Genomic DNA, 27,739 nt, shown 5'->3' on the forward strand with positions numbered 1-27,739 from the left:
AATAGTTTGCTGAGATGATTCTCTTTTATCTCTATATATTGTAAAGACTCAGTTGAGATTAATTCAACAATTCAGTTTCCCTAATTCTTCAATCAGTCTCGGAACTCTTTCTTCTCCATCTCTCTGTTTCTCGAAGCTTCATCAATGGTGAACTGAGATTCACCCTAGCTTTCCTGAAACTCAACATGGTATCAAAGCCATAAGGTTCATCTTTCTGCATCTATCATCTTCTTCTTCGTTTTCCTTCTGTTTGTCATCGTTGATCTCTAGTAGTCATGGCTACAAATCTCGATCAGGAAAATGCACCACCAGTTCAAGTTCAGGATCTGCCAGTTCTATCCACCAATGCTTTCTACATGCATCCATCTGAGAATGCTGGATCTTCGATCGTTCCAGTTCTCTTTGATGGATCAGGTTATCGCTCTTGGAGACGAGGAATTCTCAGAGCATTATCAGTGAAGAATAAGACAGAATTTATCAATGGAAAAATCATGAAACCAGATCCAGATTCAGGCAATTTCGCCCAGTGGGAACGATGTGATGATATGGTCACTTCGTGGTTCTCAATTCACTCTCAAAGGATCTCGTTGATAGCTTGCAATATGTTAACAATGCAAAGGAGTTGTGGGATGAGTTAACCGATAGGTACGATCAAACAAATGGAGCAAAGTTGCATCAATTGCAACGCGAAATAGCGGAATTAACTCAGGAGAACCTTGATGTTACTGGTTATTATACCAAAATGAGGAGACTATGGGAGGAGCTTACTACTTTGGACACTAGTTGCCAATGCAGATGTTCATGTACTTGTGATGGAAAAACAAAGATGTACAAAGCTGAGCAGGATAGACAACTCATTCACTTCCTCATGGGGTTGAATGAAGTATACACAATCATTCGAGGCAGCATCCTGATGATGAATCCCTTACCTACCATGGCCCAAGCTTTCTCCATCTTAGTACAAGAGGAAAAGCAGAGGGAAGTCAAACCTCATGGTAAGTTCAACCTGGAATCCACCTCCTTACATGTGAATGCTGCTAGTACTAGTACAAATTTTAAGACAAATTATGCTCCATCTAAAAGCAATTGGGGAAGTAACAGTGGTAGCAACAGTGGAGGAAATTGGGGGAATAACAGTGGAGGAAGCAGGCCTCCAAATAAGTCTCATTTGTTCTGTGATTACTGTAAGAAGTCTAGGCATATAAGAGAAAAATGCTTCAGACTCCATGGTTTTCCTGAAGATTTTAAGTTCACGAAAGGTAAGAATGTTGTAGGAACAACAGCTGCTGCACACAAAGGAAAATGTCATGAAGGAAGTGAAGATAGATATCATGAGAAGAAAACTCTAGTTTTAACTAAGCAACATCTTGAGTAGCTGGTGAGTCTATTGGAAAATATTCAAGTCCAAGGAGGAATCAACAATGCAAACACAACTAGAGATGTTGCAAACAACATTTTTGGTGGAGCTGCAAACTTTGCAGGTATTCTAACCTGTTCCTCTTCAATTACTGATGTTGGTACATTGTCATGTAAATGTTTTAATCCCTCTATTGACTCCTGGATCATAGACTCCGGTGCCTCAAATCACATGTCTTTCAACAAGAATTTGTTAACCAATATCAGACCATTACCTTACCCTTTCCTAGTAAATCTACCAAATGGCTATAGAGTAAAAATGACAGAAATTGGTGATGTCTATTTGAATCCTTCCTTAACCTTGTATAAAGTTCTGTTTACTCCAAGTTTTAAGTTCAACTTGATTTCAGTACATTGTTTGGTCTCTCATTTTAAAGGTGTCATTAGTTTCAATTCCTCTTCTTGTTTGATGCAGGGCCCTTCAATGAAGAGCCCTCTGGAGATTGGTAGAGCACAAAGTGGACTATATTTCTTATGCTCAAAGTGTCATACTCCTTGTTCCAGTCTTAATGTTCAAGCAAATGGATCACATGATTTTTCATTACCTGTCATTTCCAAGAGCTTAAGTACTGCAGCATGTAACTCTTTGTGTAGTAATTCTGGTTCTTANAAAAAAAAAGCAGCAATCAAACGTGTGTTTGAGAAAAATAAGGAGGACAAAAATATATTTTTAAAAAAGAAAAGAAAAATAACAATTCAATGCCAAATAAATAAAACAAAGTTTTTTTCTTGCTAAAAAATTAAAAGTGGGCTATTTATTGCTAATTTAGTCTATAGGGTGTCATGTTGTGCCATTTTGTCTAGATTTAGTCCACAAGGATGGTGTAAAAATGGCTAAATTTGGCATTTAGAGAAGGGGAAATTACGCGTATAAGCAAATATATACTAGCTAATTAGTTAACATAGTTATAGTTTGCCTTAATTAAAATTCGAGACCTTTTAAATGTAATTATGCGCCTTAGCTTAGTTTTGTATAATTCGCACGTTTGTATAATTCAGAATTTGTATAATATAATTTGTACAATTGTTTACACTTCTGATGTTTGTAATTGTATAAATTTGTAATTTCGAGTTTATACAAATATAATTGAATTACACAAATGTACCGCAAATTATACAAACGAGACAACTTAAATTGTAGCTACAACCCGTAAATATGCAAACTATAGCTATGGAGCGTAATTAAATTTATTATAGTGGCTATTTGCAAAAGTTCTCCTTTAGGGAATGTCCAATTGATTGCAATCTTAGCCAATTTGATATTTGAAATATGACCATATTAGATTATTTGACTGAAATTGAAATAAGAAAAATTATACTTAATTATTAAAAAAATTAGCTTCTTAATTTTAACAAGATAAAATAATCAACTCAAACATAAACAAATTATTTAAAATAAAGCTACTAATTATACTAAACTAATTAATTTTGCATACTTCAATAAAAATGGTGTTTTTGTTGAAGTAATATTCCAAATATCCATAAGAAGTAATAATCATATAAGTCTACATGTCATTAAAAAAAATAGAAATATATATTACTTATTTTATTAGAAAAATGATAAAATTATCCAAAAAAATTCTTTTTGGATTTTATAAGGATATATTATAAGGACAAAATATATATACCAGGATTTTGTGCATTTTTTACATATATGCTGTCACAAATAGTTACTGTGTCAATAGGTAAATGCCATAACTTGTGTTACTTCATGTTTTGATACTGATAAATTGTTATCATATTACAATTGTTTGTTTGTAATTGATCGCTAAAAAAATTGTTATGCCATTAAATTAAGAAAGATTCATCAAAACTAGTGAAAACAATCTCTAATGTTTATATTAAGGTAAATTGTTTTTATTACTTGAGGTGTGACCTTTTTTCAAATCCTATTAACGCGAATGTTTTATGTGTCGAGCTATCTTTTTTAAAAAGTGTATTTTCAAAAGTCTTAGACACAAGGTTGTTTGGTAATATAAGTACAATTTTATTCAACGTGTATATAATTTTTTTAAAAATAAAATCTTAATTGTTTTTAATTATTCATTTTTATACATATTTCGAATAAGGAAAGATTTAATACATAAAATTTAGTTAATTTTAAAATTCTAAATGTCATATAAATAATTAAATGATTATTTTCTCAAGTGTGAACTATATTTTAAAAGCATAAAAAGAAATATTTTGCTATGGGGCTTCGTACTTTAAATATTTAGTAACTTAATTTAAACTTCTCGTTTTAACATTTATGAACTGTATTAATACAAACTGAAGTTACGCTTTATAATTTATTTTCTCGTACTATGAATTGAAAAATTGTGATGGATAATTAGTTAAATCAATAAAGAAAGAAGGGATCCCAAGAAAGAATTATAACTTCTCTAAGTTAACAAAATTAGAATTAATTTTAAAATTTTAAATGTTTATATCTCCCCCCAATATATGTAAAGTAATTTGATTGGACACGAAATATAAGAAATACAAAAAGATCAAATTGCATTTATTACCGTTATTTTAATACTACTTACTTTTAGTTGACTTTTATTCACAATAAAGTATTGAGTGGGATCCAATAAGAATAAAATGGATATGGTGCAATTTAATAGGAAAGGTGACTTTTTTTTTGGATGAATAAAAAAAAAGAATATTACATAAATTGAGATAGATTAGACTTTTAACATAGTCCAAATAAGGAAAATTTATAAAGTAGAATTCTAATTAATTTCAAATAACTACATCTTACAAATAAGTAAAGATGATAAATGATGATTTTCTCTATTATTTTTTTCCCTATATTGTTCAATCAACGTTTCCACAATTCCATTATTTCCATAGATAGAAAAAGTGAAAAGTATCTAGTCAAAGATTAAATTATAAAAATACCCTTTAACTATTAATTAATTTTCTTAAAATCATTTAAACAATGCACTTTTCATTTAATATTTTCTTGAAATTCAATGAATTTGGACGGTAGAATTTTATGGTGAATTAACACTCCTAATTGCAGCAAAATTATACCTTTAAATATTTTATTTTTTTCTTCTTCCCTTATTTAATTAGGTCTTTATATATTCCAAATGAAGTATTATATCATGCTTCATTTATCTATCAAGGTAAAGATATTTTTATTTTTTCAAAATCTCCTTCTTATTGTTCACAAAATTCTCATAGTTTTTTCTATTTCTTAATTCCTATTTTTTCTCTTTGTTATTTTGAATTTAATTGATCTTTTTATGTTCTTTTTTGTTCAGTGAAAAGAAGATCTTGCAAGTAGAAGTCTTTTTATAAAAACATAGAAGAGAGTGTTACATGTTATATTTATTGGTAGAAAAATTGATTGAAGGCTTTTCAAAATTTCGTCTACTTATCAAGGTACCATTTTATTCAATTTTACCTATTTATATATTTTTGAAATATAATATAAATTGGTTGAAAGGTTTTATAAGAGTTGTATTAAGAGGGGCAGTATTTTATTTGCATCTGTTTTTATATTTTTGAGATATTCCAGACATTTTCTGATTTACCCAAAAAATCATTAATGTTTGTATTTAGGATGCTTTGTGTATTGGGTTTGAAAAAAAAAGTGTTTTTTTCAAAAGTCTAAACTTATTATTTTGTATTATAAGTATAATTTTATTCAATATGCAATTGTTCTTTTAAAAAGTAAATTTACTCGCTTTTAAATTTCTATATTTTTCAAACCTGGAAAGATTTAATACATAAAATTTAGTTAATTTTAAAATTCTAAATATTAGATAAATAATTAAATGATTATTTTTTCAGTGTGAACTCTATTTTAAAAGGATAAAAAATAATTATATTTTGGCTTAATAAAATAATATTTAGTAACTTAATTTTAACTTTTCATTTTCCTTTTATGAGATATATTAATGCCAAATGAAGTTGCACTTCATAATATATTTTCTCGTATCACGAGTCGAAAAATTCTAATGGATAAGTAGTTAGTTTAATAAAGAAATGATTACTATCTAAATTATCAAAATTATAATCGATTTTAAAATTTTAAATATTGCAATCTCCATTTTAATTTGTGTATCGTTATTTGACTTGAAATTTCTATTTTAATTTATGTGACGTTATTTGACTTGAACAAAGTTTAAGAAATAAGAAAAGAGTTTGTTATGTTTACCAAATTTTCTTCATTAAAGTTAAATTAGTACTCACTTATTTTAGTTGACTTTTATTCACAATAACGTGTTGAGTGGAATCCAATAAGGATAACGAGAAAGTGTTGAGTGACAATTTTATCTTTTTTTTTTTTTTTTGTCTTCAATAAACATTTCTATTTCTATTTCCATAAATAGAAAAAAGTGAGAAGAATTTAAGTCAAAAAAGAGAATTGCATAAATATCTCATAACTATTACTCTTCTAATAATTGTCCACTATGACTTGACACATATCTTAAAAAATAATAAATAATAAGAGTAATATTACTATTTTACCCTTTAAATAAATTGGATTTAACGTTTTGAGAAATATATTAGATATTAAATATTGATTAGTAAGAGTAAAACAGACATAAAAGGATAAAATTATCTCTCAGTTTTTTAAATTGGACAAATTATTTGACAACTATTTTTGATATAGTAAATAAGTAAATATGGATGGAGGTATGATTTATTTTCTTAAAAAGATTCACTTTTCATTTAATATTTGCTTTGAAATTCAATGAATTTGGACTGTACAGATTTTTGGTGAATTAACACTCCTTATTGCAGTAGAAGATTACACCTTTAAATATTTTATTTTCTCTTCTTCCCTTATTTAATTAGGTTTTATCTTTATATATTCCAAGTTAAAATATTATATCATTCTTCACTTATCTATCAAGGTAAAGAAAAGTTCTTTCAAAATTCTCCTAATTTTTCTACTTCTTGATTATTTTTTTCCCTTTGTTATTTGAATTTAATTGATTTTTTTATGTTCTTTTTGTTCAGTGAAAAGAAAATATAACAAGTCGAAGTTTTAATAACAATAGAAAATAGTGTTGGTGGCAGAAAAATTGATTGAAGACTTTTTCAAGATTTTGTCTACTTGTAAAGGTACCATTTTATTCAATTTTACCTATTTATATATGTTTGATATATAATATAAATAAATTGATTGAAAAGTTTGTTAAGAGTTCTAACAAAAAGGTGTTGTGTTATTTTGTTTGTATCTGTTTTTATATTATTTGAGATATTCAAAGCATTAAAATAAGAAGACTCGTTTAATATTACTTCTCAGTTTTTTCTGTCAATAGAATATAATAAATTAATGTGACACAGATCGAAAAATGTTTTTGATATCCATCATTATTTAGTATTGTTTTTAATATTTTATTTCTCTATTGTGTTTCGATTATTATATTATTTTGTAGTTATTGCTTCCTTCTGATAGACTTTGCACTATTTTCTTGTGATTCAGTATGTTTTCTTCTTTGTATATGAAATTGCTGCATTTAAACCAAGGGTATGTTGTTGTTGATAAAAAAAAAAGGGTAAAAATTAATGTGAGGTCATAATTCACGTGCTTTCGAGTAAAATTTACTTATATAATATTGATTTATTTATATACTTTGAATAATATTTTATTCTTGTATTGTGTTTTGATTATTGCATTATTTTGTAGTTGTTGCTTCCTTCTGGTAGACTTTGCACAATTTTCTTGTGATTCACTATGTTTTCTTCTTTGTCTATGAAATTACTGCAGTTAAACGGAGGGTATGTTGTTGTTGTTGTTGATCGAAAAATGAGGGTAAAAATTAAAGTTAGGTCATAATTCACGTGCTTTGGAGTAAAATTTACTTATATAATATTGATTTATTTATATACTTTGTATAATATTTTATTCTTGTTATGTGTTTGATTATTGTATTATTTTGTAATTGTTGCTTCTTTCCGGTAGACTTTGCACCATTTTCTTGTGATTCACTATGTTTTCTTCTTTGTATATGAAATTACTGCAGTTAAACAGAGGTTATGTTGTTGTTGATCGAAAAATGAGGGTAAATATTAAAGTTAGGTCATAATTCACGTGCTTTCGAGTAAAATTTACTGATATAATATTTGTTTATTTATTTATTATATACTTTGAATAACATTTACATTTTGATTGGATTGTGTATATGAACAACTATAACTTTGAAATCAATTGAAAAACTATTAGCATGAGCAATCTTTGAGTTCTTCCTTCCAAGTTTTGAATCATTTATTATACAGGTGTAACACACGTGTTCAGAAACTAGATTTAACGTAACATTTCACTTTCTTTGTTTGTGTATATGTTGTTAAGTATAATTTATGAATGTAGGCTTCAAATGGTGAGAAATGGAGTTGAGGAGGATGAAGAAAGGGGAGGTGTGCAGGTGGAATCAACAGAGGATGCATTCAAGGACGAATATGTGCCTCCGTGGCAGAAACAAATAACGTTGAGGGCAATGGTGACCGGATTGATTTTGAGCGTTGTCTTCAACTTCATCGTTTGCAAACTCAATCTCACAACTGGTGTTATCCCTTCTCTCAATGTGGCAGCTGGACTGTTGGGGTTCGCGGGGGTTAGATCATGGACTGTTGTTATTGACAAGTTTGGCATGTTGAAGCAGCCTTTTACAAGGCAGGAGAATACTGTTATACAGACGTGTGTCGTTGCTTCTTCTGGCATTGCTTTTAGCAGCGGGACAGCAAGTTATATGTTGGGAATGAGTCCGTATATAGCAACTCAATCAGGGGCAGGAAATACCCCGAATAATACTAAGACACTTTCTATTAGTTGGATGTTTCCTTATCTTTTTGTGGTTAGTTTCGCGGGCCTCTTCTCTATTGTTGCATTAAGAAAGTTGATGATAATCAAGTATAAGCTGACATATCCTAGTGGAACTGCAACTGCATACCTTATCAACTGTTTTCACACTCCAAAAGGAGCTAAGCTCGCGAAGAAACAAGTTGGTTCATTGTTCAAATCGTTTGGGTTCAGCTTTATATTCGGGGCTATTCAGTGGTTAGTTGCACGGGATGAAGGGTGTGGATTTGGTAGCTTGCATACATTTGGTGCTCAAGCTTATAATAAAAGGTTCTATTTTGATTTCTCGTCTACGTATGTTGGAGTTGGTATGCTTTGCCCTTACATGGTCAACATATCATTGCTAATTGGTGCTATAGTATCATGGGGTATAATGTGGCCATTAATTGAAGCAAAAAAAGGGGTTTGGTACTCTGCTGATTTATCCGCGACAAGTCTTCATGGTATTCAAGGATACAGAGTATTTATCGCGATTGCCATGATGCTTGGTGATGGTGTTTTTCATTTTGCCTATATGTTGGTGGTTACAGTCTTAAGTTTCACAAGGAGGAAGAGTTCTCGGAAAGAAGATGAAGAAGAGGATGATGACAATAAGATACAAAACGAGTACTTCTTGAAAGACCAGATTCCTAACTGGGCAGCAGCTGTAGGATATGCTTGTATTGTAGTCGTATCTATCATTGCGATACCCATTATCTTCCCCTCACTCAAATGGTATCAGGTTTTGGTTGCCTATTTAATCGCTCCTATTTTGGCCTTCTGCAATTCTTATGGAGCTGGCCTTACTGACTGGTCCCTTGCCTCAAATTATGGAAAAATTGCAATCCTTACGTTTAGTTATTGGGTTGGTTTGGAGAACGGTGGAGTGATTGCTGGGCTCGCTTCATGTGGTTTGATGATGTGCATAGTAGACACAGCTTCTGGCTTGATGGGAGATTTCAAAACTGGTTACTTAACCCTTTCATCTCCGCGTTCCATGTTCTTTAGCCAACTCATTGGAACTGCCATGGGTTGCATCATAACCCCTCTAGTCTTCTCAATTTTCAACACTGTCTACACATTAGGTGATCCAAATGGTCCATACCCTGCACCATATGCTCTCATGTATCGTGGAATCGCCTTACTTGGAGTCGAAGGTTTTGATAGTCTACCCACTCATTGCCTCAGCCTCTCTATTTGGTTCTTTCTAGCTGCAATACTCATCAACCTAATCACTCAGTTGCTGGAAAAATTTGAGACCAAGTATAGAATTTATCGATTCATTCCGAGTCCAATGTGTATGGCTATACCATTTTACCTTGGAGGGTACTTTGCCATTGACATGTGTTTAGGATCATTGATCCTATTCGGTTGGCAAATGTATAACAAGCAGAAGGCAAAAGATTTTGGACCTGCAGTGGCTTCTGGTTTAATATGTGGTGACTCCTTGTGGGGAATTCCAGCATCTGTTCTTGCTCTAGCTGGTGCCAAAGCTCCATTTTGCATGAAATTTTAGTCAGATAATCGTTATTTCAGCTTAGCTTTACATGTTATTTTAAGGTATGGTATTTTACTATTTACCAGCGTTAAGACAAGTTGTATTTCTATATATTCTTCTTGTTTTCGAATTCATAGACAATTTATGATTTTGTTTCCAACATGGGTATGCTGCACGCTCTATTTGGTTTATGTTTTGTATTGATAGTAATGTGTACTTGGCTTAGCCGTGTAAGGTAGAGTATACACAAATCTTACTCGTGTCTTGTGGAGTTACAGAGTTGTTTTCGAAAGACAAATGAGGCTAAAGAAAGAAAAACACACACTTGACCATGTTAAAACTTTAATCACAAACTTGACTTGTAAAATGAGGTCATCCAACTTAAAGGGCTGACAATTAATCACTACAGGACTTCAATACACCTCACAGAATGATTCAGATTTTACACTCTTTATCATTCACAGCATCAGGCACACTATCACTGGACAAACAACTTCAAATACCCAACCTCGTCCTCATTGTGTCTTATGAACACTCAATGCTGATGTAACATATAAATTTTAGAGGTACCTAGATGATCATTTTCTAAGTTGGAGTGTTCAACTGGCACTACGGAGACAAGTTGAGGTGTCTAAATATGCATACTCAATATTGCTATATTTACTTGTCAGTTGAGGCCAAATTCGAGCATACCATTAGTTATACAATTCACATTCATTTTCTAATTTTACAATTCATATTCATTTTCAGGGAAGACCGTGATTACCAGCAAGACAGCAATCATGTTCTCAAACTTGGTAGTGATATAGTTTTGCCTCCTTTTTTTTCTCTTATCTTCATTTCCTTAAGATCGCTGCCACTATGAAGGCTGTGTTATGATACACGGCAGCTGAAAGGCGAAGCTAGAATTTCAATTTTATGAAGTCTGAATTTTACAAAGACGAGTTTGTTTAATTAATAATAATTGAGTTCTAAATTTAATATTTATGCATATATAATGAATTTATTTTTACAAATACACTATTTTGGACAAAAGCTACTATGTTCAGCCGAACCCACATGCAGACCACTAGCTGTTGTAACTCTAACTGTCCTAAGCTAACAAAATTCCTTATCGCATAAGTAGCGACCTGTGTAACGACTGCCCCGCTATCTCTGTTGCAGGACAGGAAATTAACTCTTTTGACTCTACGGAAACTTGGAATACCCTAAAAGGAAACATTTACGTGAACCCAAATAGAAAGAAGAAAAATCACATACACAGATCTCTGGATGTATTGTTCCTTCTCTTTTGTTTTCATTGTTTGTAAGAAATGGGTACAATCTACCTAAAAAATTCACTTGGTAGTTAAGTTCTTACGCGATGTCGGTGACCTTATGCTAGACGTACTCACAGAGGAAAGCATTTTGCAGTCAATCTCGTGAGAGAGAGAGAGATCAGGGATTGAGGTGGTGTCCGTGCTCAACGAAGTCGAAATACTATCCGAAGTAAACTAAAATATTCAATAGAACAAGGCTGCTCCATCAAAAGAAATCAAACTATACAAAACTCAAATGCAGAAAAAGAATATTAGAATATGCTTTTTCTTAAATTACTCAACTCATATGTACAGAGAAGAGAACTACAAATGAGAAAATTGGGTGAGACTTCAGGACTTGCAATTGGAAAAACTCCTATCAACTAAGTATGATACACAAGGGGGTCAGGGGCCAAGGCCAATTGGACTTTGGGGAACCTGAAATGGATTATCAACGCATGCTGATCTCGCTGTTATCTCGGGTTGCAGAACAGGGAAACAAATAAACCAATGCCTTGCTATAAAGTTATACATATCTCCTCTACATGAAGTAGCTGAGAGATGTTTTCTTTCTTGATCCACCTTCTCCATATAAATCATTCCACTGGAGAAGCTCATTCATATTTGAAGATTCTGATGATACACTGGCACATACCTGCATTTGTCAACACACAAACAAGTCATGAATCTACTAATGATATCAACATCCAACATCACGTATGCAGCAAGATATTTCTCAGAAGGAACATGATATCGATATCTGATTGAGGTTCTGAAATTAGCTGCTATCATGGAGGAATCAAGAGTGATTGCATTATCTCAACTTCTCTTCTTCATTACACAGATAAGGGGTTCTTCTGGAGCGTGCAAGCATAATAACAAGGATAAGATTAGTTGCCTAAAGAATAGCATTTGAGCTCGTAAGTCCAAGTACCAAAGTTCCTCGGACCCCCAACATGGCTTTACCCAATGGACATTCTCTTAATCACTCATATCCACACTATTGCAGGCATTGCACCGTTACAAAGATGGTGATGCTGTATAGGGGCCAAAGCAATTAGCTGATAAAACTAGGACGCAAGGTATATAATGTGGCTACGCACCATTAAAAAACCACCATTATAAAAGAGAAGAGTATTGGAATATCTCTATATTTCGCTTGTCAGATTAAGGGCCACCCAGTGCAGGTACAAGGTCCCTATACTAACGGCTGACTAGGAGATGTTACTGTAATAAAGAATCTTTAGACTTGCAACCCAGGAAAGAAGCCACTAGAAAGAGAGAATTATCTCGGTTGGAGGAGCTATTGATCTTTCAAGATGAATTCAGGCTACCTCATTGAAACCACAAAATGTTGTGGTGGACTCTTAGTGCAACCACATGAACCAAATTCTGTTCTAACTATTTCACCAGTAGCATGTAATAACACGTGAGAACCAACAACACTCACCCAGTTAATATGATTTACCCTTAATTCTATGACGACAGCTCCCAAACGACCAACAAATATATAATTAAAATAAAACTAATCACTTGAGTACATATCTATCTAACGTTGACGATCTGCAACAGGTTGACATCCAAAAGGATCCCTGAGAGTCCCAAAGTTCACTTGGCAGTAAATAAAGTTACCAACCTTTCTCCTGAACCCCAAGTAAATTTCACAAAGAAAGTAGAATGCACCACATAAAAATCATCTTAACAAACCACAGTATGTGCTATTGTACCTGCTCATGTGCATACTTAAAATCATCCATGTTAAGAGGACGAATGTCTGCACTACTATGCAATGCCGGTGTTGGCCTGTTCTCTGCAATTGCCGATGTTTTCTCCTGAAATCATGCCCCAAAAGAAAAGAAAAAAAAGAAAATAATCGATAGATTAGCAGATTAAAGTGTAAAGACACCTAGCAGATGATGATGACCCAATAATTTCAAACATCACGAAATGAAACACACACATCATGAAGCATAACTAAACGACTTCCAAACAAAATTAGTGATAGTTGCATTTTTTGTATGTTGTGGATCCAGGTCACCAATTCAACCAAATGTTGAAAGGTTACAGAATTATAAGGAACAACAAGACAGAACTCAGTCGACTGACCTTCTTCTCCTTCTCCAAAATTTCTCTAATAGGGCAATGCGCAGCGCTCACACATAAATTCTGGGATAGGAAATTCAAAGTGGCAGTAAGTATGATATGCAACATGGAATAATAAATGCAGTTATTTTGAAAGGGGATTGCAAAAATTAATGCACTAGGAAATACAAGTAATCTTGATCCAGACCTTTAAATCACTCCCTGAATACCCGTCCGTCATAGTAGCAATAGCTTCTAAATCGACATTTGGGGCTAATTCTTCCTTCGCCAATATAACTCCCAAAATTTTCTCCCTATTTGAAGCATCTGGCAAATTTACCATTAACCTGCATCAAAGGTACACTTACGGCATCACTACCCATAAATCACTTAGACATCATGATCAATCAATCAGTTACATAAATCACAAGAAAATAATTAAATTTAAGTTTTACCTACGGGGAAGCCTCCTAATAACTGCTTCATCAAGGTCGAAGGGTCTATTTGTTGCAGCAAGTACAAGAACCCGTTCCTTGTCTTTCGTACGCAAACCATCCCAATTAACCATGAATTCATTCTTCATCTTCCGCATAGCTTCATGCTCTCCTGGATTTTCTCGTCTTCCCAACATGCTGTCCACCTAGTAGACATGAAGAAATGGATGGAAAAGGAAAGTATAAACAAGAATGACATAAAGAAGAAAAATTTAATAACTTTATAGGGATGTGAAAAGGAAAATCAAACTGTCATCTACTTAGGAAATAAATTTGGGGCAGCGATGGTTGCATTGTGCAGAAAATGTCACCAACCTCGTCAACGAAAACAACACTAGGAGCTATTTTACTAGCTAACGTGAAGACTGCTTTGACATACTTCTCCCCTTCACCGAACCACTGGCAAGAAAAAGTTGTCAACCATTTTAAGAAGGACAAGTCAGAAAAGAAATGGCAGAAACCACATATCAGTAGTACCTTGGATGTAATGCTTGACATTGATATGTTGATAAAGTTTGCACCAGCTTCAGTAGCAACAGCTTTTGCAAGCATTGTTTTACCGGTACCTGGAGGTCCAAAGAGCAATATTCCCTTGCAAGGCTGCAGATAGCATCTTATTCAGAAACATAAGTGCATATTTGATGAACAAGTTTTAATAACCTAAACCTCCCCCCCAAAACCCAAAAAAAAACAAAACACACACACACACACACACAGGGGGAAATGAAGATGCCAATAGACTTCAACATAAAGCAAATTCCTTTTACCTTGGTCAACTGTCCTTTACAAAACAATTCCGGTCGCTGAAGAGGCAGCATCACCAGTTCTTTCAGAGTATCCTTGACAGTTTCCAACGCTCCAATGTCATTAAAAGTAACACCAATATCAGTAGGAGGAATTACATCCCCAAGTAGTTTCTTCTCGAATTCATTTTCAGTAACCACATCCTGAAAATCAAGCACCCATCTCACAATTCAGGAAATTCAGAACGAGAAGCACCTTCAAAATAAGTAAATTTGCACAGTTGAGAAAAAAAATTAGAGCCTTCACCTTGAGGGATTTCTTTAAACTCTTGGTTTCACCCTGAATGCCTTGAAACATACTGAGCCCATAAGCAATGCTGCGAATAAAAAGACATTTCAGTGACATGTAAACTAACCGAAAGAGCTTCGCCCCTAGACAATTGAACCAAGAGAACATTTATTCTACATGTTACAACATTATGAACTAGAGTGAAAATTAAATTTGACCTTTCGCTGGAGATAATTAGCTTCGGCTCTTTCATTGAAGACTCAGATTCATGCATATAGTGATGACTCAAAGCCCAGCCGATTATTTTTTCAACACCTTGACAACCACATCAATAAACATGACAGACTATTATGATCAATTAAAGCATTTCAAATCTAAAAGGCCTAAATCTATGAGAAATTACTTACTTTCATTCGTCAGTGCTTGATCTTTTATGCATAGAGTTTCAAGGTCATCGCAATTAATTTTGATTCGATTCAAAACCTGAAATCACTCATACAGTTAGAACAACTCAACAAATCAGTTCATTGATGATGCAATTTCATAAGAGCATCATACTCTTCTATCTTTCTTACACAATCACCATAACTGTCAATTGTAAACATTATTCTTATGCTTTACAGCTTTAGGTCCAAGAGTGGTCGAACAAAATTAACTGCCTCTTCTCACAAGAGATGCACTGATGAGAAGGTGGTTTTGGACTTTCAGGTGAATCCAGCACAAGACAGTAAGAAGATGAAAATCGAAATGCTAAAGAAATGTCCATGGTGTTGTTGCCTATGTAAGTAATTAGAATTTCACAGAACATAGAATATTTCATATGGTCCTACATAATCCACAACTGGAGAACACTGAAGGGATCTAAGATAAAAGTTTTCCCCCCTTAGCTGGTAAGTATATAGCACTCACATTGCGAATGCTTGCTATGTTTGACTGAGATTTCATACTTTCCATATCCCGATCTAACTTTTGCTTCCAGTCGGATAATAAGGTTTCGTCCTGCCACAAGACCTATATTAAATGCTTGCATCAAAATTAATGCAGTTGTCAGTCTAAACATAAACTGAAAGTTACCTGAGGTATCTGTATGGTAACTTTGTTGGGAAACAGCCGTGTGAGCTGCTTCATCGTCTTGGGGGTTTCTTTGCTTCTATCTTGCAACCTACCAAAATTATCCTGGAAAGAAATGACATTAAATGCAGTGATACCAACCATTTTACAGGTGCATGTACTTCTAGAATGCAATTAGACGTTCACCTAGAAACTTCAAGGAGACACCAATAATAATAAGAATCAGCAACAATAGCCCTCATGGAAAAGATAACATCAATAACAACTTATTTGATAAGTCAATAATAACGATAACTTGCCAAGAAAATATTATTAGCAATGACAACGACTCCTCTCTACTTTGCAACTGCGAGTAGAGCTAGCAAGTTACACCCAAGCCGCTAGGCTTGTCCATTCCAGACCCACATGAACCATATTAGTTCATTTTTTTTGATGAAGTAAGTAGATTCATTTCAAGGCATCAAGAAGATGCAAGCTTTACAAGGATAGATCAGTTAAGCTCACAAAAAAAAAAGGATTTGTAGCCTCTTTCTAAGCTATAGAGCTAACAAAATCCAAGAAGAGTTCTAAATTATTTACAGGGGTCAGTTTGGACCAACTAAAAAGGCTAACTAGACATCTGCCTCGCAAAAGATTTCTAGAAGTTCATAAAAACGGTTTAGCACACAATGGTTAAAATAGGTTTCAAAATCCACTTTTATTGAGCTGCGTGTGGGTTCAAGAAATGCCAAGTTTCTTTTAGGGGATGGTTGGGGATAGAATGGAAGTTTAAAGGATTAGATCAAGGAAAAAGCCACATAAACATTAAAAACATGTTCTAGTCAATTTCTTTGTACACCACACCTGGCACCCTCTAATGCCCAAACAACTCCAGTGAAAGAAACTTGGTGTTTTCATTCTTCTAGAAAAAAAAACTATACTATTTCCTTCCTACCCCTCCTTATAACCTTTCATTCTGTAACTCCCCTACCTCATACTTACAGATACATCATACATATGCAGCATCTACTACAAACACCACACATGAAAGAAATGAAAGAACAGAAACATCTGTGCTGTATAAGAAGAAAGAAGGATATGGATAAAATGGGTGTCAGGTGGCTTGGTTATGTCTGTACTGATTACTAAAACCCAATCTATTCCTGCCGATACCCAACCTAATCCACAAATTTGAGATCACTATGCCTGAGAATTTCATGTAATGTAGGAAAGAGTTAGAGTTGTAGCTCAACCATGCAAACGTGTGTGTAATACTATTCAGAACATAATGTCAGCCATAGGAAAATAGAAGATAAATTTAAATTTTGTGACTTAACACAAAAATACTTTCAAATAATTATATGAAACAATTTGCTAGTGTAGACACATCATATATATGTATCTATATATGTGTGTTAAAAAAATAACTTTTTGATGGCAATTGGTTTGTGGGGTACTTGAAAGACAGAGACAGATGGGTAAAAGTACTTTGGGTAATTGAGAAATGTGAAACATGGATGGGAATCAGCTCCGAGGGCTTTGGTCTAGTGGTAAGAGCGCATTGGGTGATATATAATTAGGTGCATGTTATGGGCTCGAACCCAGCCGCAGACAATAGTCCGGCATTTAAGTGGAGAGTAGAGCGGTAGGCCCATTAGAGTAGAGAAAAATGTATTGTATAAGAACGAAGTATGAGGAATGGGTTTTTGTGGATTAAAGCTGGCACCTATATTTTTAAAACCCAATTGACACCCAATCCTTTGACGACTCCTACAACTCAGCATATTGGGGAAAAAGAGTCTGTTTTGTATTGTATGCTCTTCAACTATGAAATTCATAAATGACCAAATGTAAAAGGCTTGGAGACTACGTAGTTTCAGTCATGGATAATAACAAAATAAAGAAAATCCATATTAGGGTATTAGCACATTGACAACCTCCCCTAAGACATGCAGGTACAGTGCCTTACATCCTCATAGTTCTTAGGTACAACACTAAGAACAAGAAATGGGAAAACCAAAAACAAAAATAAAAGGAAGAGAAAGTGTTACATACTGGGAAGGCAAGGTCAAGCAATGCCGTTTGGTTACTTCCAAATTTTGTAAATAGCAAGCCACCAGGATGCGACTGTACCAGATAAAGTAAGGCCATCAGAATCACAAATCAATTTTTTATCAGAAAGGAATGCAAAATAACTATGCCTTTGCATACTTTCTCCTTTCGGCTGTCCGACTGGGCATGGGAAGCTATGGCAACAACATTCTCTGGCAAATGCTCGAGCTTAATCTTGAAAGCAGCATAGGCCTCAGGATTACCCACCATAGACTTCTCAATGTCTTTGATGAACAGAACAAGAGGGCCACTTTTACTTTCTTTTGAAGCAACCTACATAGATAAAACGTATAAATAAACTAATCACACTCGGCTAAGAAGTGGAATAGTATCATGGAGAGGAATATTAGAAAATACCTCAAAGAGTTCATTAATAGCAAGTTTATCAATTTCATCAGTGCTTGAGCTATCAAGACGGAGCAAGTCAGCTGCGGAAAAAGAAAAGATCAGGTCACCAAAACGGCATGCTCTGTTATTCAACGTAGCTGGGACAGGCAACAAAAATAAATGATGGAACTTTCTGATATAAACCAGCCAGCAGAGAAATACCAGCACAAAAGAACCCATGATCTTCATCGCACAGACCACCAAGATCATTACCCTCTGGAATTGATCTATCAAATCTGACACCAATTTTAGAGGACCCATTTTCCTCAAATGCAAGAACCACTTTGCCCCTGTAACCATATGTTGGACCCCTGCATTCATGCATGCTTAGTGATTTTTAAAGTAAAGGAATGACTGACAGACATATCTCAATAGAGAGCATTTTGTTCACAAGAAAATGAACTAAACAACAAGTCAATCCTGACAGAGAGCATTTTGTTCACAGAGAATAACAAGTAGACTAATAGCTTGTTGAATAACAAGTAGACTAATAGCGTGTTTTGTCAATCCTGACAGAGAGCATTATTCAAACAGCAAGTTTTCAGAACTGATTCAAAATGCATCATCAAGCATACTATGTATGAGAATTAATGAGCATACTGAACTAATATCACTGGAAAATAAATTAACAGAACTTATGGCAGTTACCTTAAAGGTGCTTGCAATGGAGAAAAGCCTGATGTTAAGGATCCGACATACTTCACTCTATCACCTGTCAAAATAACAGGTTTAGCATTAAGCACAAAACTGCCACCTCAAAAGGATATTTTCTAGCCCGATGTATATAATGAAGTGATGGTTCCTATCTTTATCAGAGAGAGAGAGAAAAAGAGAATCTAAAAGGAGTCCTCACTATTAAAGCAACAATTACCTTTCTTAAAAGTGTAGTTTTTTGACGAGGCAGTCGATGCCTCCTGCTTGGGCTGAGCATGAGAACTTAAAATTGAACCACCAGTAATATCTGCCTCAACGCTTGAAGCTGGCTTCTTATTAAGATGCAGTGCTGCCGCTTGCGCAGCACGTTTAGCAAATACACTAGCTCTCTCTGGTTTTGAACTTACTTTAACAGGCTCGACATCTTTGGCACTTGAACCCTACATAATATTAAAGAAAAAGCAAATGAATTGGAGGATAATGAAAATTCAATCACATTAACCTGTTTTTACACCAATAATAACAGAAATTTTCAAAGAACCAATCCCTCCCATTTCACTTAACACTGCACAATAATTCTCAGATGGGCAGCTGTTAAGTTGATAAAATACTCTCCAATAGTCTGACCACCATCCATATGATTATTGGAAAATTTTGCAAAACTTTAGATTGTATTGTCCTGAGCCAGCCGTCAAGCACTTCCCTATTTACTTCTAATCTGGCTTGCAGTGGGCACTGTGGATGTTCAGTGTTGATTTACAGGAGCATACTAACAAAATCCCAAAAGAAACAAGGAAAATTGTTGATTTACAGGAGCAAACTAACAAAATTTGCAGCCAAAGTTTCTGTCCCATTCTGTAATTCCCTATTGAAGTGATATCCCTATTGTTCTCGAGGTCTAGGCTCAAACCAAAATGCTTTCCTTTCTTTCCCCCCTTACCCAAAGCTTTTTTTTTCCTGATTTTCAAGCCATTTTGCATATATTCTGTCAGTAAATCTAGATGAGATGAACCTTAATGCATGTAGTAGTTTATCTCTTGATTATTACACTAGAAAAAAAGAAACATTTGGCCATTATGCAAAGGAGCTCATGGTCTATAATAATATTAGATAGAAGTTTCCTTTTTTCAACCCCAATAAACAGACTTTCCTATTTCATTTATTACAATGAAAAGAATTGGAAATCCAGAAATGGCCTGTCATCCGAACAGTCTTAGCTTGTTGCTATTTCTCATATAGCTTTCAACTACATTTCCACTTTTATGGCCTGTGATCCAAACAGTCTTAACTTGTTGCGTATTTCTCGTATAGCTTTCAACTACATTTCCAACTTTTCATGAAATGAGGCGATAGGAAGTAAGATAAACCAATATAAAGGGGAATCTTGGGTGTAACAAGCGGTAAAAAAGTATGAGCCCCTCAAATGAGGACACATATGAGCCAACTAACAGAAGATACTTACACCAGGCAGCAAGAGAGAATCAACTATCAGTAGCTTAGCACAAAAGTATTTAGCAAGTGCTTTGGCCAATGTCTCCTGATAAATTTCTGAACCTGTGAGCAGCAAGCCAAAATGTGATTTTTAGGGCAGGATTGAACTCAACAAAACTAGATAAGTGATTTTTAGGGCAGGATTGAACTCAACAAAACTAGATAAGTGATTTTTATGGGGCAGTAGTTACCTGCTGGACCCGATAGCAAAATCCTAGGGCACACTGTGGGGAGATCTGATACATATTGTGCAAACCCGTTACACTTCAAGTGTATATAAGTGGAAGCAATCAGAACATTCTTTGTGTTTTCACTGTCAGGTAAAAAAGTGGTATAGAAATCAATGAAACACATTCCAGACATACACAAGTGCCAATTTCAACTTGAACAAAAGTAATGAAGAGAGAAACGAAAGCAATACCAACCAAAAAATGGGGGGGGGATAAGATCAATACTTACCATAAGTAATATGGAAAATTTTCAAATGTGACATCAATCGTGTTGAAATCAACTACTCCTTGCTGCAAGGCATTTTTAAATGTTTGGCGCCTAGTTAAAGCAGAAATTGGAGGATCAATATCCTTGAGTAGTTCTCGGAAATTCCTTTGCTCCTCGAAAATTTTGGAAATGCTACCACTCAAATCAAACTCAGAAGATCCAGCAAGCACTTGAAGGAGAGGTTGCACCTTTCCAATCTCTGCATCAACTGAATCTAGTACAACATTATCAAGATTCAAGTTACCATTCTCAATGCCAGGAGATATTACATCATTCTTCTCATCCACCAAAACACCAGGTTCGTCATTACCATCAGAAGCATCCTTCATATCAGTATCTAAATCATCTTTCTCTGTCAGACTCAGACCACTGGCAGCGGGTAGTATTGGCACCTCTGAACCTTGTTTTACATCCTTGTCATTTTGAGATGATGGTGGGAGAAGAGACAAGTCTTTCCGAAGATTTGACAAAGATGCCAGGGTCGATGCAACTGCTACAGTGGAGGGATCCCCGGACCTTGCCTCAAGACGCAGTCCCTTGATTGATCCACTATGAGCTTCCAATATGCTTACAGGATGGGCCAAACTTGTAGCAGATAAGTCGTTATCAAAGATCTAAAGTATAAGTCAAGGAAATGCTGGTAATTCTAGTTCTAACATCCAAAAGGATTTTACAGTTTTTACATGTGTATTAACTCTCAAACACAATGAATTAAGGATACGTAAGCATGTTGACCAGATGAGCCAAAAACAACCTCATCACCTCCTTTGAGAGGAACAGTAGAATTCTTTGGGTACACCTTGCCATTGACTTGCACATCGCCTTTTTTCCCCGTAATTTCAAGAAGAGTAATGGATACCCCTTTCTAGTCATAAAGAAAACATAAACAGAATGAATAATGTGGCTTTCTTTTTACTAAAAGCGGGAAACAAAAGAAAATAATGTTAAAACGATGAAGAAACATTACTTTTACACCAGGATAAAATAGTGTCTTAAGAAAAACTCAGGCTTACCTCTGTCTCAGTGTGCTTGAGATTACATAAAGCTTTACTAACAGTAGAATCTCCTATCCACAAGTCACTGCTACGACTTTGACCTACAGTATACATTGGGCGATGCATGACAAGATGAGGATTCTGCAAAAGCAAGTAGAAGCTAATTAGTGTATTAGGTGGCTTAATTTCAGAAGAAAGCCCATCAACAAGTTGGCATCTCGGATGTTGTTGAAATAAGGTATGGTAAATATGTAAAGTGATCCCACCTACTTTAAAAAGTGAAAAGCTTGATATTACGTGCAACCATTTTCAGTATATTTAAGTTTGACAGTATAAAGAAACTTTCTTCCATAATGCTAATGTTGAAAGACAGCCAATTAAGTAGCCAGCACCAAGCCTCGTCTCCTCGACACACTAAAAAATAGAATTGTCTCTCAAAATTCCATATCAAAAGAAGAACTATAACCAGACTTAAGTGAATGAATCAGACCAAAGCAGTCTGGAGACATTATAAGGTGCACCTTTGTGTAAAGTCTAACTCAACTTTCAACATGTTTCCAACACCAACCCTACCATGTCTATCTATATCTTTTATATTTTTAACATTTTTTATAATGTGGTGTTTTTGCTAGCTTGTGCACCTTGACTACTTCCACGAGGTACCCGTTACCTCCCACTAATTCAGGTACTGAGTACCTCTGTCCACCAAATCTGGGATGGACGGGAATAAACCACCTGGTGTTATTGCCTCGGCTGAAATTTGAGCTTGACACCTCATGCCTCTTAAAATCACTTTATTGACCACTAGACCATACAATAGGGTACAAATAATTGTGGTACAAAACCAACTTGCGCTTCAGCACTCATCTCACCTGCCTGGGAACTCATGTTGGTTTGTTGGACAACATAGAGACACTACCTCAGACAATCTTATGCTTTTCTAGAAGATCTTTTCGAGCACACAACACAAACTTCCACAGAAGAAAAATGGATTCTTCACATAATGCTTCTTTGAACAAGTCTTTAATTAAATTTATCAAAAAGAACAACCTAACAAAAACAAAAAGAACACCTTTAATCAATAATGAAGATCAAAACATTGCACCTACATTGAGAAATTTAAAATCCCCATACCAGATTACGCATCCACGTCAACTCTTTTTTGTACAACTTTCCATAAAACAAAAAGTAGCAAGATCCCTATACCTGACTTTCCAATCATTCAGATTTTTCCTAATGCAACATTTAGAAATTTAAAATCCCCATACCAGACTACGCATTCACATCTAGTCTTTTTTGTACAACTTTCCAGAAAACAAAAAGTAGTAAGATCCCTATACCAGACTTCCCAAATCCCAATCATTCAGATTTTTCCTAAAAGTTATGCATCAGGTACCCTGATTTTTGTAGTCTGCTGGTATTGCATCTGATTGAGTGTCAGGCTGTATATATCTGGCCATACTTTCAACCGAACTGGCCTGGCCAAATAACTTTAAATGTCACCTAACCTTTTCCGATTTCAAACTAAAATGGAAAAGTTAAAACTCCTTTCAAAGAGTCCATGCTAACATCAGTGGTTAGTGCATTCTACCACCTTCTTCCCAACTAATTCCACTCTTCACATTGGTGAAAGAAAGCTACAGTGAACTGTGAAGCCATCTAGACCAGGCACGCTCCCAAGCAACTTCCCAGAGCTTGAGCTCTTGAAAGTAAGATCTCTTTGCTGAATAGTTTCTCCAAATCTTCCCTATAGTCTGAAAAGTAACTTCGTTCAACATTGGTCCCCAAATCTTCCATATCCTTAAAGAGATTGTAATAATACTTTGGAGTATGTTCCTAATATCTTCCTGCTCTAATGCCTCCCTTCTATCAATAATAAGACACTTCACAAAATTATCTCTTCTATGAGTAATGAGTGTTAGTCATCCCAAAGAAGAACTTCATTTCGCTATCACCTGTTATAACCCATTTAATGTGTCATTTCTCTTGTAATCTCCTCATCGCCACTTAGGTCTTCCCTTTCATCCTTTTAATCAAGTAACTTCAATGCCCAGAATAGGTTTGAAATCTTCCATTTCAAAAAATGGAAAGATCCCAAAAGCCTCTTCCTTCCATTTCTTCAATCATTCCTCCGCAACTTCACTTTTCTCACCAATACATTGCAGTCATCACAAAATGGAGTAACTACCACATCAAGATTTCACGTTCACGTTAAAATTCTGATGTTCTACCTACATATTCCAGATCTGAAGAGGACTTGAATCTTGTGCATGACTCTGCTAATAAATGGAAACAAACATAGTCTCTGTAAGCGTGTACTCTTTAAAAAAGAGATATGATGCTTGTTATGGCTCTTCTCTTAGAGTATTTGGAGTATATGAATCTAGACAGATGGTTGTGAAAACATAGCTCCCCTTCTTATACTTCTGCAGTACCTTCATGCTACTAGCTAAGGAAATACATTTACTTATCAACCAAAATTAAGAAAAAAGATTGGTCTGAAAGGCCTCAGTAAATCCTTTTGGATGAAAATGAGAAACTTTTCCTCCTATTTTGTGGAGATAAGAAAATGGTAAAGATATGGACTCTCCCATTTCTCCATGTGAATTTTGGCTTTCCTCAATGCAAGTTGATAGCATAGAATCTTGTCTTCCACATATCTAACAAAATGATATGCCCTCATCACTACCCAGGAATGACATTTCCAACATACTTCATACTCTGTTTCTCCCAAATCTCCCTCCTCATTGATCAGCAGGCCATGTATGCAGTCGCTGTAATCCTTGAGAAACCACAAAAAAAATTGACACGTTTGAAAGTGCATCTCAAAAGAATGTGTCTATGAAGGCACCTTATACTTTTGAGCACCACCCTTTTGTCCCACTTTATTAACAATGCTGACATCTATTTACTGAGAAAGTCCAGCCCACAAATCTAACTTTCCATAACAATGATTTCAATTAAAAAAGAAGATTTCCCCACAACGATTACATGTGCGGATCAAAAAAGAAAGGTTTCCCCCACAATGATGATACTATTGTATTTGATACATTTTCAGTGTTTGTCTTTCACAGACTTGCCAAATTTGGTCCCCCTTCTACGTGGCTTTCACTACTACTCATTTCAAGAGATCATCTACACTCCTCGTGTTCGACATCAAAATGTTCCTCTACCTGTTAGCAGATCACTTTAGCCTATTACCCCTCCCCTGGGTTCCCCCTTTTCTACACTTGTCCACATTACATCAGAAGATTAATCAACTCATTCCCTTCCCTCAACTTCAGATTTTACACTTGTCCACATCCATAAATATTTTAAGGTTGCTCAAAAATTGAAACTTTACTCACTTGTTACCCGTGGCAGTAAGCTAGTTAATGGCTTACTAATTTTGGTGTCAAATCATCAGCATTCCATCACATATGTCCTACTTATTCATCTCGAAATTTTCTGGAATCTTTACTACTTTACCAGTTACAAGAGTAGAAGATAATCATACTGAAAGCTTAAGAAGCAAAACCCACCTGCAAGAATCAAGGATAAACATACAGAAAGCTTAAGAACCCACCTGAGAGCACTGCGAAAGAAGTTTACCCCACGCAGCACCATTAGATTTCAGCTGCCGCTTCTTTCCCCGGTTCAATGCCGACCCATTTGACTTGGATTTCTCCACATCAATCGCAGAATCACCTAAACCCATCACACATAAGTTCAAGAAACATCAGAAAGATCAAAATTTTGATAAAATCGAAGCACATGCAAAGAAAAAAACCGTACCCAAAGTCATCGGTGATACCAAAGGCTCGTTTGCCCCTTCAGTTTCCATCGATTTCTGTGGTGCAGCAGCAGCCGCAGTAGCAGCGGCATCATCCGATGATTTCAATACACTGGCTCCAGCGAGATCAGCTGATCGAACCTCTTGCTCAGCAGATTCCGGCCCTGAATCATTTACCCCACCCTGGGATTTCTCCCCAAGGGTATCATTAGTCGAAGACAATGCCTCCACCGCCTACAAGGCGGATCAAATTACATACAAAATTCGAACAACTCAAGAAAAAGTAACCCCAAAACAAAAAAAAATCCAAGATTTAAACTCTAGTTAAATTATAAACAAAATTCAAACAACCCCAAATCTTTCTTGCATGTTTTAACATCGATTCAAACGGAAAGAACTGGATTTGGCCGACCCCCAAAATCTAAATTGATAATCAGATAAGAAAAAAAGCCGAACCTTAGAGCGCTTGCCATTATTCTGAAGAGAAGATGATGGGGAAGAAAGCGAACGCTTTGATGAAGAACTTCTTCTGGTCTCAACCATGTTGATCTTCTTTACTTCTTCTACAGATCCAAAGAATTAGAGAAGAACGAAGCAAAAAAACGATTTGGGTTTGTGTGTGAGAGAAAAAAATGGGGAAAAGGTGAAATGATTGCGTGAATATCAGTTATCGAGCTCCGTCTGTTGCTGAATTTATATGCACCTAAAGTTTTTAAAATGGCAACTGGCAAGGACCAGCTAGCACTAAGTAGGAACTTTATTTGGAAATAAGGTCTCTCAATGAGAAAAGGTCTTTTTGTGGTTTTACATTCGGTGATTGATATCTATATTAGAATCTGACTAAATTTAAATTTGCAGCGAAAAGTCTCACATTAAGAATAAAACATTCTCTAACAAAGGAACTACGTACCCATGAGAAAATTATCAAAATAGGGGTTGGACTATTTAGTCATTTTTATTTATATTTTTCGAGATTGGGACAGGTAGAAAATCGAACATTCTCTAATAAAATGAAAGTTTGTGTAGTTAATCAATTGAGCTATAGACTATTAAAATACTTTTTTCATTAAAGGTCCCTGAATTTTATAAGTGTGTATAATGGTATCAATACGAAATAGAGAAAATTGAAAGTAAACGATAACTTAATTTTCTTCGCATATAGATCACTCTTGGTATCATGGAAAAGAATTATTCTTGAGCATTATTAGTACTGATTTTTTCTTTGTGTGTTACCGTAGGAGAACTAGTTTTGAATCAGACCAAAAGTAATATGTTTGAGTAAGGAAGTGGGTGATTAATCATGGTGAAGTTTGGAGACCTTCGATGGAGAACTGATGAGAATTATTAGTTCATTGATATGTTTAAACAATAGGATGAAATTGCACATTTTAAATAGATTAAAGACATTTTATGTTCATATGAATAATTGAAGGATGTAGTCAAGTTGAGAGTATAGTTTAAGGATGTTTTTGATCAAAAACTTAATAAATACTTTTGCAGTTTGCATCCTTAAAATTTGTTTTTTTTTTTGAAAATTTGCACTTATATATATATATATATATATAAATGATTCGCATTCTAACTTTTTAATTTTCTTGCAAAATCATATAAAGGGTCATTTCTTTTGTTACTTACGTGGACTCGCTTGTAAAAAGAAAATTAAAGAGGTTAAAGTTCTAATGAAAAAGAATCTTGGGCATCAAAAATTTGTGTCCATATCGAATATTGAATGAAAAGAAAATTCATAAGTTCACGTTTTTAACGAGTCACATAAATAATATCATAATATGTTGGACCTATCGAATATATCGCTACTAAGAATTGAATTCTTTAATGGCATTGCTTCATCGTCAAATCAATTGAACTCAACCAATCATACAATTTCTGATAGAGGCCTTGAATATGTTTCTTTACAAAAGAACCAAATCTACATATCACTCAATTCTATAAAAACTCATTCGGTATTCTCAATCTATTTTTCATTTTTTTTAAATACTCTTAAGACATATCTCTTAATTCTCTATATTACGTGAGATTTATCTTTGCTGGAATGTGAATTTCAAAATCTTTTTATTATACTTCCATTGTCACTTGATCTAATCTCACACAAATACATGAGAGATTATAGAAGAAAAAAATACTCATTCAACCTTCAACACATAAACTTAATGTTAAAGAT

At 34.6% G+C, this 27,739-nt stretch overlaps 3 protein-coding genes across 4 annotated transcripts; 2 read left to right on the forward strand and 1 right to left on the reverse strand.

The window, feature by feature from the left end:
* The first annotated feature begins 275 nt into the window (after positions 1 to 275).
* On the forward strand, positions 276 to 1,375 carry LOC125871216 (uncharacterized). Its single transcript, XM_049551818.1, has 2 exons — positions 276 to 526; positions 595 to 1,375. Exons 1-2 carry the CDS (start codon positions 276 to 278, stop codon positions 1,373 to 1,375), a joined length of 1,032 nt encoding a protein of 343 aa, XP_049407775.1.
* Positions 1,376 to 7,736: 6,361 nt separating this feature from the next.
* On the forward strand, positions 7,737 to 9,713 carry LOC125871217 (probable metal-nicotianamine transporter YSL7). The gene has a single exon (XM_049551819.1). It carries the CDS (start codon positions 7,737 to 7,739, stop codon positions 9,711 to 9,713), a length of 1,977 nt encoding a protein of 658 aa, XP_049407776.1.
* Positions 9,714 to 11,240: 1,527 nt separating this feature from the next.
* LOC125870266 (uncharacterized) lies at positions 11,241 to 26,293 on the reverse strand. Of its 2 annotated transcripts, none has more exons than XM_049550658.1 (27): positions 26,017 to 26,293; positions 25,563 to 25,743; positions 25,354 to 25,475; positions 21,807 to 21,929; positions 21,515 to 21,658; positions 20,755 to 21,407; positions 20,487 to 20,608; positions 20,267 to 20,358; positions 19,022 to 19,244; positions 18,799 to 18,862; positions 18,313 to 18,461; positions 18,121 to 18,191; positions 17,863 to 18,036; positions 17,707 to 17,778; positions 15,676 to 15,777; positions 15,511 to 15,600; positions 15,009 to 15,084; positions 14,820 to 14,916; positions 14,620 to 14,689; positions 14,337 to 14,516; positions 14,047 to 14,169; positions 13,885 to 13,968; positions 13,531 to 13,715; positions 13,284 to 13,422; positions 13,100 to 13,159; positions 12,721 to 12,825; positions 11,241 to 11,648 (listed from the first exon to the last, which is right to left on the reverse strand). In XM_049550658.1, exons 1-27 carry the CDS (start codon positions 26,101 to 26,103, stop codon positions 11,535 to 11,537), a joined length of 3,702 nt encoding a protein of 1,233 aa, XP_049406615.1. In that variant the 5' UTR covers positions 26,104 to 26,293; the 3' UTR covers positions 11,241 to 11,534. The 2 variants fall into 2 exon arrangements, with proteins under 2 accessions (XP_049406615.1, XP_049406614.1); XM_049550657.1 differs by having other exon boundaries at positions 25,563 to 25,794.
* Between the last annotated feature and the right edge of the window lie 1,446 nt (positions 26,294 to 27,739).

This window comes from Solanum stenotomum, chromosome 7 (genome assembly GCF_019186545.1).
Source record: "Solanum stenotomum isolate F172 chromosome 7, ASM1918654v1, whole genome shotgun sequence".
Taxonomy (NCBI): domain Eukaryota; kingdom Viridiplantae; phylum Streptophyta; class Magnoliopsida; order Solanales; family Solanaceae; genus Solanum; species Solanum stenotomum.